The sequence below is a fragment of the Arachis stenosperma genome, chromosome 4 (genome assembly GCF_014773155.1).
Source record: "Arachis stenosperma cultivar V10309 chromosome 4, arast.V10309.gnm1.PFL2, whole genome shotgun sequence".
In the NCBI taxonomy this organism is placed as follows: Eukaryota; Viridiplantae; Streptophyta; class Magnoliopsida; order Fabales; family Fabaceae; genus Arachis; species Arachis stenosperma.
In genome coordinates this window covers 7,931,087-7,941,141 of record NC_080380.1, presented here as the reverse complement: position 1 = coordinate 7,941,141, position 10,055 = coordinate 7,931,087, and the positions used below count along the sequence as shown (strand labels likewise).

The following is a 10,055-nucleotide window of genomic DNA, read 5'->3' as shown; positions in this document are numbered from 1 at the left end:
ATCCTTCCATCTTATTATTCTGCCCGCCTGCACACCGCTGACTTGAGCGTCGGAGTGTCTTTGCAGGTGGCACCCCCCCCATCTTCTCTCCAAGGCAAGTGCTCGGCTACTCGGCAAACCCTCATCCAGTGCGACCAGAGTTAAGGCGTCCTCACTCCCTCACCTACTCACCCGATCTGTCCGGAACCCGACAACCGAACATTGGCGCCGTCTGTGGGGACATCTGCCTAAATGGAAGTCGTGCTGGGTCCCGGTGACCAAGCTCGAGCCGCCGGAGCGGAGGGGGCAGCCTCCGCCGTTTTGCTAAGGGAGCGGCGGAGGTCACCCCAGCAACACACGAGAACACGACCATTTGGGGGAACGGGCGGCGATAGCGCCATAATAATGCAGGAGTTACGCCACAGGGTCCAGAACCTAGAGCGACAGCTGGCCGACCGGGAGCGGGATGGACGGTCTACTGATCCCAGCTATACCCCGTCTCCCGGGAGCGACGAGGAGGACTCTCACCGGAGCCGCCCGCAGCATACATCCGCATCCCGGACGGAAGCGGAGAGCTCGCGGGAGGAGTCACCCGTGAGAAGAAGACGAAATGACACGATCATCTACTCCCGCGGCAGACCAACCCGTCGAGCGGCGGGAGGTCGTGAAGGCGGAGAAGGGAGATCTGAGAGAACACGACAACCTGTGATAATGGGCGTCACCCCGTTCCACCGATCTATCCTCGAGGTCCGGTTGCCGAAACACTTCGACAAACCAACGGACATGAGGTACGACGGAACTCAAGACCCCCTTGAACACCTCACGGCCTTTGAGGCCAGGATGAATCTAGAGGGAGTAGGAGACGAAGTAAGATGCCGCGCCTTCCCGGTAACCCTAGCAGGGCCAGCGATCAGATGGTTTAACGGCCTCCCTCAAGGTTCCATCTACAATTTCTCAGACATCAGCCGTGCATTCCTGGCCCAATTCACAACGCGGATAGCAAAAGCCAAGCACCCTATCAACCTTCTAGGGGTAACCCAGAGACAAGGAGAACCGACCAGAAGATACTTAGATCGGTTCAACGACGAATGTCTGGAAATCGACGGCTTAACCGACTCGGTGGCCAGTCTCTGCCTAACAAACGGCCTCCTCAACGAGAACTTCCGAAAACACCTTACCACGAAACCGGTGTGGACAATGCATGAAATCCAGACGGTGTCCAAGGAGTACATAAACGATGAGGAAGTCAGCCGAGTCGTGGCTGCCAATAAGCGGCAGTCCGGTTATAGCCAGGCTCGGCAACCCGGTGACAGAGAGAGAACAAAAGAAAAATCCAGGGAGGAGGCAGCAAACAAAGCACCTAGACCGTTCCCTCGGGTCGGGAAGTTTACTAACTACACTCTACTCACTCTCCCCATCGTGGAAGTCTACCAGCAAATAGCAGAGAAGGGAATTCTTCCGAAGCCCCGACCACTTAAGGACCGAACGGGTGGAAACAAGAACCTTTATTGTGATTACCACAAGGGTTATGGCCATCTAACGCAGGACTGTTTTGACCTGAAGGATGCGCTGGAACAAGCGATAAGGGAAGGAAAGCTAGCAGCGTTCTCCCATCTAATCAGGGAGCCGAGGAGACGTTATCGCGATCAAGACGAGGAAGGCAAAGCCCGTTCGGCTAAGCGGGGACAAGAACCCGAAGACAGAGACCACGGCCTCACTGTGATAGACGTGGTAACGGCAAAAAACGCCGCGCCAAAATCCCGATCGGCACACAAGAAAGACGCTAAGGTCCTGACGATCTCGTCCCCGCCGGTGCAAGGCTCTAAGAAACCTCCATCCATTTCTTTCGGCCCGGAAGACCAATGGTTCAGCGACGCCCCGGAAAACCCCCCCATGGTCATAACGGCCAGAGTGGGAACCGGCCTCGTCAAACGGATCCTCGTCGACACAGGAGCTGATTCAAATATCATGTTCCGCAACGTGTTCGACGCACTAGGGCTAAAGGATGCCGACCTGACGACTCACCAACACGGGGTTATCGGGCTAGGCGATCACATCATCAAACCGGACAGAGTCATATCCCTACCAATCTCGGCGGGGCAAATCCAAGGCCGAAGATCGGCGATGGCCGAGTTCGTAATCCTCCGAGATTCCACAGCCTACAACATCATCTTGGGAAGAAAAACAATCAACGATTTTGAAGCCATAATCAACACCAAGCTGCTAGTTATGAAGTTCGTTACCGATGACGGATCCATAGGCACCATAAGGGGAGACCTCGAGACGGCGGTCGCTTGTGACAACGCCAGCCTTTCCCTTCGAAAGAAGTCCAAGGAAGCATCCGCGCGTGTTCCTAGCCGACCTTGACGCCAGAGTGGACGACAAGCCGAGGCCAGAACCAGAAGGGGACCTGGAGAAGTTTAGAATCGGTGACGAAGAGGAAAAGTTCACATTCGTTAACAAGAACCTCCCACATGAGCTGAAGGAACCTTTGATTGAAATGATAGGGGCCAACAGGGACTTGTTCGCCTGGACACCAGCCGACATGCCGGGCATAGATCCAAAAATCATCTCACATCATCTAGCCGTCAAGGCGGAAGCACGCCCAGTGGCTCAACGAAGGAGAAAGATGTCGGCGGAAAGAGCAGAGGAGGTAGCCAAGCAAACGGCCAGCCTCCTAGAAGCAGGCTTCATACGGGAAGTGGACTACTCGACATGGCTCTCGAATGTGGTATTGGTGAGAAAACACAACGGCAAGTGGAGAATGTGCGTGGACTACTCTGACCTTAACAAAGCATGCCCCAAAGATTGCTTCCCCCTCCCCAACATAGATGCACTCGTCGACGCCGCGGCGGGATACCGGTATCTAAGTTTCATGGACGCCTACTCCGGTTACAATCAGATACCGATGCACCGTCCCGACGAAGACAAGACGGCGTTCATAACGCCAGGAGGAACTTTTTGCTATAAGGTAATGCCATTCGGCTTGAAAAATGCGGGGGCAACATATCAAAGGCTGATGAACAGGATATTCCACGACCTCATAGGGAAAACAGTTGAAGTTTACGTGGACGACATCCTGGCAAAAACAACACGACCTGACGACCTCTTGAACGACCTGGCAGGTGTATTTGCGTCCCTCCGTCAACACGGTATGAGGCTGAACCCCCTCAAGTGCGCCTTCGCCATGGAAGCCGGCAAGTTCCTGGGATTTATGATAACTCAGAGAGGGGTAGAAGCTAACCCGGAGAAATGCCAGGCAATACTCCAGATGAAGAGCCCGGGTTGCATCAAGGACGTCCAGAGGTTGGCAGGACGGTTGACCTCACTATCCCGATTTCTCGGAGCTTCGGCGACAAAGGCCCTGCCATTCTTTAACCTCATGAAGAAAGGGATGGCGTTTGAGTGGACACCCGCATGTGAAGAAGCCTTTCAACACTTCAAGGAAATCCTGGCGGCACCTCCCGTTCTCGGGAAGCCAAAGGACGGGGAACCACTATACCTATACCTCGCTATAACAAGCGAAGCCCTGGCCGCAGTTCTGGTACGGGAGGACGGGGAAGCTCAACAACCAGTCTATTTCATAAGCAGGGCCCTGCAAGGGGCAGAATTAAGATATAGCAAGTTGGAAAAGCTAGCCTTAGCACTCCTAACTTCCTCGAGAAGGTTAAAACAGTACTTCCAAAGTCACCAAGTTGTCGTCAGAACGGACCAAGGGATCCGGCAAGTTCTCCAAAAACCCGATCTGGCGGGAAGAATGATGACTTGGTCCATCGAACTCTCCCAATATGACATACGGTACGAGCCCCGGCAAGCCATCAAGGCGCAGGCCATGGTGGATTTTTTAGTTGAAGTAACGGGAGACCCAAGCGAAGACATGGGTACACGGTGGAAGCTCCATGTGGACGGAGCCTCCAACCAGACCTTTGGAGGTGCCGGGATCATCCTGGAAAGCCCGATTGGGGTTGTATACGAACAGTCGGTCAGATTCGAGTTTCCCATCTCGAACAACCAGGCAGAATATGAAGCCCTTATAGGAGGCTTAACCCTAGCGGCAGAAGTCGGCGCGAGAAGACTGGAAATATGCAGCGACTCCCAAGTCGTCACTTCCCAAGTAAACGGTAGCTACCAAGCCAAAGACCCCTTGCTTCAGAAGTACCTGGAAAAGGTTAAAAGCTTGAGCCAAAAGTTCGAAGAGGTCACGGTCCACCACGTACCTAGAGAAAGGAACACACAGGCAGACCTCCTGTCAAAGTTAGCTAGCACAAAGCCGGGAGAAGGGAACCGGTCTCTCATCCAAGGCATGACGAGAGAACCAGCGATCACACTGCACGTGACAAGCCTAGGTTCTTCATGGCTAGACCCCATCACCGACTTCCTAGAACACGGCAAACTCCCCAGTGATGAAAAGAACGCGGCAAAATTGAGAAGGGAAGCGGCCAAATACGCCGTCATCCAAGGACAGTTGTTCAGGAAAGGGCTCAACCAACCCCTACTGAAGTGCCTTCACCCCGATCAGACGGACTACGTCCTAAGGGAAGTCCATGAGGGCTGCTGTGGGCACCACATCGGAGGCAAGGCCCTAGCGAGAAAACTAATCCGAGCCGGATACTATTGGCCGTCGATGATGGCAGACTCCAAAGAGTTCGTCAAAAAATGCGTAAAGTGCCAACAGAACGCCAACTTTGCCAGGGCGCCGGCCTCCGAGTTAAGCTTGCTGACGACTTCTCGACCGTTCTCTCAATGGGGAGTCGACCTCTTAGGGCCTTTCCCAGTCGGCCCGGGGCAAGTCAAATACCTCATTGTCGCAATTGACTACTACACCAAATGGATAGAAGCCGAACCGCTAGCCAGCATATCCTCATCTAATTGCAGGAAGTTCATGTGGAGGCAGGTGGTAACGCGATTCGGGATACCGGAAGTCGTCATCTCCGACAACGGCACGCAATTTACTGATAAGAAGTTCATGGAATTCCTCAACGGCCTGGGCATAAAGCAAAGGTTCTCTTCGGTAGAACACCCTCAGACGAACGGACAAGTGGAGTCCGCCAACAAGGTTATCCTTTCAGGGCTAAAAAAGAGGTTGGACAACAAAAAGGGTGATTGGACCGACGAGCTAGCATCGGTCCTCTGGTCTTACCGAACAACCGAGCAATCCTCCACCAAGGAAACTCCTTTCCGACTAACGTACGGGGTAGATGCAGTAATACCCGTAGAGATCGGTGAACCGAGTCCGCGGTTGCTTTTGAAAGGAGTAGAGGAAACCGTAGAAAAGGACCTGATAGATGAAGCCCGGGAAATGGCCCATTTGACAGAAACGGCGCTAAAACAAAGAATGGCTCTGCGCTACAACACCAAAGTGCTCAAGAGGGAATTCGAGCCAAACGACCTCGTCCTAAGGCGGAATGATATCGGCCTGCCGACCCCCGGAGAGGGCAAGCTAGCGGCAAACTGGGAAGGCCCCTACAGAGTCAAAAAGGTGATGGGAAAAGGAGCCTTTAAGTTAGAAAAGCTTGATGGCAAGGAGGTCCCGAGGACATGGAACGCGGACAACCTTAGAAGATTCTACTCCTAGAGGACGGAACGACATGCCGGCTAATCTAGCTAAGTAGTTAATTTGTCATTTGAACTTTATAGTAACTTTCAAGTCCTTTATGTGGTTACCGAATAAGATATACTTGTGCAAATTCTCCACCCTATTTTGTCTCCGCTTTTCAGATAAACCATCTCGTCATGACTAACGACGACGTGCGACCCGGGACTGATCACCCCGGGAGATCATCAACTACCGTTGTAACAAATAACTACACGAAAGGCCACGGGCCGCCGGTATAAACGACTACAAACCAAAAACGGTTAATAGGAACAATAACACGATCAGACGAATAAACGACAACTATAAACCAAAACGGTTAGAAACGATAACGCAATCAGACGAATAAGAAAAGGTTTATCGCGACAACACGAGCAAGTGACCAAAAAAGGTCATTGTTCACAAGCCAAAATAAAAACGGCTAAGATCAAATTGTTCACAAGCCAAAACGGCTAAAATCAAGATTATTCACAAGCCAAAACAAAACGGCTAAACAAAAACTTTAAAACAAAGGATTCATTTCTTGGGGACATCGACAACTTGGCCATCCTTAATGACTTTACGAACGCCGATTGCCGATGTGTCGAACTCGGGAGCAATGATTTTGACCTGAGCCTTAAGAGCCTCTTCGGTCGCCAGAATCGCACCCCTCCCCTGTTTGACGACGTCTTTATACTTCGCCTTCCATGTTGCCAGTTCGGCCTCCACGACCTGCTTCTCTTTCTCAACTTCGGCCACACGCTTTTGCGCCGCGCCGACCTGACCCTCCAAAGCCATTTCGCGCTCGACCAAACGTTCGACCGTCGCGTCCGACTCTTTCTGTTTCTTCTCAGCAGTTGTTGCCTTCTGTTCGGCGGCGGTAGCTTTCTGCTCGGCAGCGGTGGCTTTCTTCTCGGCAGCGTCCAGTTTTTCCGAAGATTGAGTCAATTGCTCCCGAAGGGTTTTAACTTCACTTTTTAGCTCGTTATTAGCCCTCCCGACAGAATCCAACCTCCTGCGGAGAGACTCCATCCCAGACAGTTCGAACTCGGCCTTCCGAGCTATGACTGCGCCGCGCAGGAGAATGCGATACATCCACCTCGCCTGCCCGGCAAGGGATGACTCATGGAAATACTCCTCGGTACCGGGGATCAGCTGGGAGTCTATGAAGTTTCCGGCGTCAAAATTCCTTTCCATGACAGTAAGGACGCCCTCAGGGCTAGACGACGCCGTGGAGGCCTTCCTTCTTTTCTTCGGGTTGGGGACCTCTTCCACCTCAACATCCGGGTTAGGCACGGAACCCCCAGTTCCAATCACCTCGCGGAAAGGGGAGGCATGGACTGCCTTGCCGCCTTCAACCGCGGCACCTTGAGCCGAGGTGCCAATCTCGTCGGTTGCGGCCCTCTGCTCGGGAGCATCCTTGTCCTCCGGAGGAGCATCAGGCCCCTCGGGGGCGGGTTGCTCGTCACCCTCCTCGTCACCACCATCGCCTAGAAAGGTTTGAAACAAGTCGGGAAGACCCGTCACCGACGCAAACATATCCACTGCAGGAAAGCAAAGAAGGTCGGTTAATCACCACATAATATCAATAAAAGGAAAAAAGGTAAAGAGTAAAGTAAAAAGCTTCTCACAAATATAATTACGACCGGACTCCCGGTCACCCATGAGGAGGTGGGGATTTACTTGGTTCTTCCCAAAAACTGCCATCAACACCTCGGCAATCTGCCTATCCACCGCCGACATGCCTCTATAGGTTACCTTAATAAAAGTATTGGACCCTGCCCCGAAACTCCAATAAGTCGGGATGAGCCGTACCCCCTCCAAAGACAACCAAAAGGGATGACGACCTTTGACAGGGCGGACCTTAAAATATTTGTCCTTAAACCCATGGTAAGAATCTTCAAACAAACCGAAAATCTTCCGACCCTGGGCAGACCGGAAAGACATGAACCCTTTTTTGTGCTTCCCCTCCTTGGAAGGGTTTGTGAGGGTGAAGAAGAAGAGGAAAACATCCACGGACACCGGCAGTTCGAGATATTCACAGACCATCTCGAAACAGCGGATCGAGGCCCAACTGTTTGGATGCAACTGCGACGGTGACACGGAAATTCGATTTAAAAGCGCCATTTGAAAGGCTGAAAACGGAATACGAACTCTGACTTAAGTGAACGTGGCTTTGTAGAACCAAATCCAGTCGGCGACCTGGCGGGGTTGGAAGTTGATTTCGTACAATCGCTCGTGAGGAGCCGGGACGAAAACGTCATAATTTGCCTCCTCGTCAGTCCCTCCACACAAGTACCCGGCTTGTCGGAACTCGGTGAGCTCCTCCTCGCCCATTTGGTTAGGCGAATCCTTCACGTCGGAAACGACCCAAGCATAGGGATCGTACGCCGCGGGGTTAACGGATGCCCGGGAAACCGTGCGAGCCATACCTACATGGGGGGACCATCCAGTCAGTCTAAGAGATCGGTTGCTCAGGCCGAATACAGACACTACCCCCCACGACTCCCCGACTAAGGCCAATCCAGACTAAATGGCGAAAAGAACAAGAAAAAGCCTACCCTGGAATGGTACTTTCCCCCCTAACACATCTACTCGCAACTAAAAGGCTACACAGTAACATCAAAAAGCCAAACAGTAAACATGCAAAAATAATGCATAAAAGAGAGTGGGATTCGAAAGTTACCTGAATTAATGGAAGAACGACGGAGTAGTTGTTAAAGAAAGATGCGAAGGGAAAAGCACACAGCAGCACTGCAAGGAAGTGTTGAGATTTGGGAGCAAGAAGAGGGCAGAGAAGAGGAAGGCACAAAAGAAAGAGAAAAGTGCTCAAACTGCCCCGTTTAAAAACTACCCCAGGAAGCGCGAAACGACTGGGGGCAAAATGGTCTTTTCAGCAAGGGTTTTTCACCCCATTATGAGCATTTAATGCTCGGCACGGGGAACGATGCGACGAAATGGTTGCTGGCGCAACCAAAGGACACGCACGCAGAAGGCACGTCCTTATCACGAACGGCCGACCAGACGGCCCCAGGTAAAAGACAAGACAACACGCCATTGATAGCTTCCACGGCTACCATTGGCACGTGGGGGCACTGTTACGGCCCGGCCCAAAGACACGACGGGTCGACCCTGGCCCGAGCTCCACCCGACCCGACTCCTCGCCCTTCAAACAACCCGGACACGTATCCTGTACGACCCACATGCGGCTACAAGACAATGTCCTTGGGAATATGGGCCTGTCCTCACAAGGGGCCCACTACTGACATGTATATAAGGGGAAGGTTGGCTCTTCCCCTGAGGTACGTCACATCCTTCCATCTTATTATTCTGCCCGCCTGCACACCGCTGACTTGAGCGTCGGAGTGTCTTTGCAGGTGGCACCCCCCCCATCTTCTCTCCAAGGCAAGTGCTCGGCTACTCGGCAAACCCTCATCCAGTGCGACCAGAGTTAAGGCGTCCTCACTCCCTCACCTACTCACCCGATCTGTCCGGAACCCGACAACCGAACACATTCTATATTCATAGAATTATTATATACCTCTTAAACACTTACTGACTTGAGCGTCGGAGTGTCTTTTGCAGGTACTCACCCCCTTGTTCTCTCCTTGCCGACGTATAACTCATCCCGACGAGAAGCTTGAAGACATTCATCGACGGACGAGCTATACACCGGCCAATCTCAGCAAGAACAATTGGCGCCGTCTGTGGGGACGAGTAAAATCATTCCCACTCCCCTTAGATTCATAAAACTTGATTTACATTCAAATTTTTTAACCAATCTCAACAATCTTGTTTAAGATTTTTAATACCTCTTATCAAATTTTAATCTATCGTAACTTTTTATAAAGTATATACTTTATACATTTAAATTGCTTCATTTTTACGTATCATAATATTCCACATCTCATAATTGATTAATGAACCAATCCGAAAATAAACTCGGCTTTCAATCAATCCGAAAAAAAACTCGGTTTTCAATCAATCCGAGCACAAATTCACTTATCAAATTTGCTTATTTTTTTCAAAGATTTCTATTTACACAAGTAAAATTATATATTTTATTCAACATACTTTTACATTTATATTTTGAGTAACTAATACTTACTGATTTATTAGTTATATTCAAACCTCAATATATGTTCTATACAATAATGACATATAACAACTGATGAGCGGATATTTTGTACGCTTTTTGGGGGTAATTTCATGTAGATTTTAGCATGTTTTAATTAGTTTTTAGTTAAATAATATTAGTTTTTAGGCAAAAATCATATTTCTGGACTTTACTATGAGTGTGTGTATTTTTCTGTGATTTCAGGTATTTTCTGGCTGAAATTGAGGGAGTTGAGCAAAAATCTGACTTAGGCTGAAAAAGGACTGCTGATGCTGTTGGATCCTGACCTCCCTGCACTCGAAATGGATTTTCTGGAGCTACAGGAGTCCAATTGGCGCGATCTCAACGGCGTTGGAAAGTAGACATCCAGGGCTTTCCAGCAATATA

General features: G+C 50.8%; 1 protein-coding gene across 1 annotated transcript; it reads left to right on the top strand.

Annotated features, from left to right (window-relative positions):
• Positions 1 to 231: 231 nt before the first annotated feature.
• Positions 232 to 2,346, top strand: LOC130974534 (uncharacterized). The gene has a single exon (XM_057899409.1). It carries the CDS (start codon positions 232 to 234, stop codon positions 2,344 to 2,346), a length of 2,115 nt encoding a protein of 704 aa, XP_057755392.1.
• The last annotated feature ends 7,709 nt before the right edge of the window (positions 2,347 to 10,055 follow it).

Coding starts and splice junctions, on each gene's coding strand:
- LOC130974534 (XM_057899409.1), top strand. CDS start 232: ATGGAAGTCGTGCTGGGTCCCGGTGACCAAGCTCGAGCCGCCGGAGCG.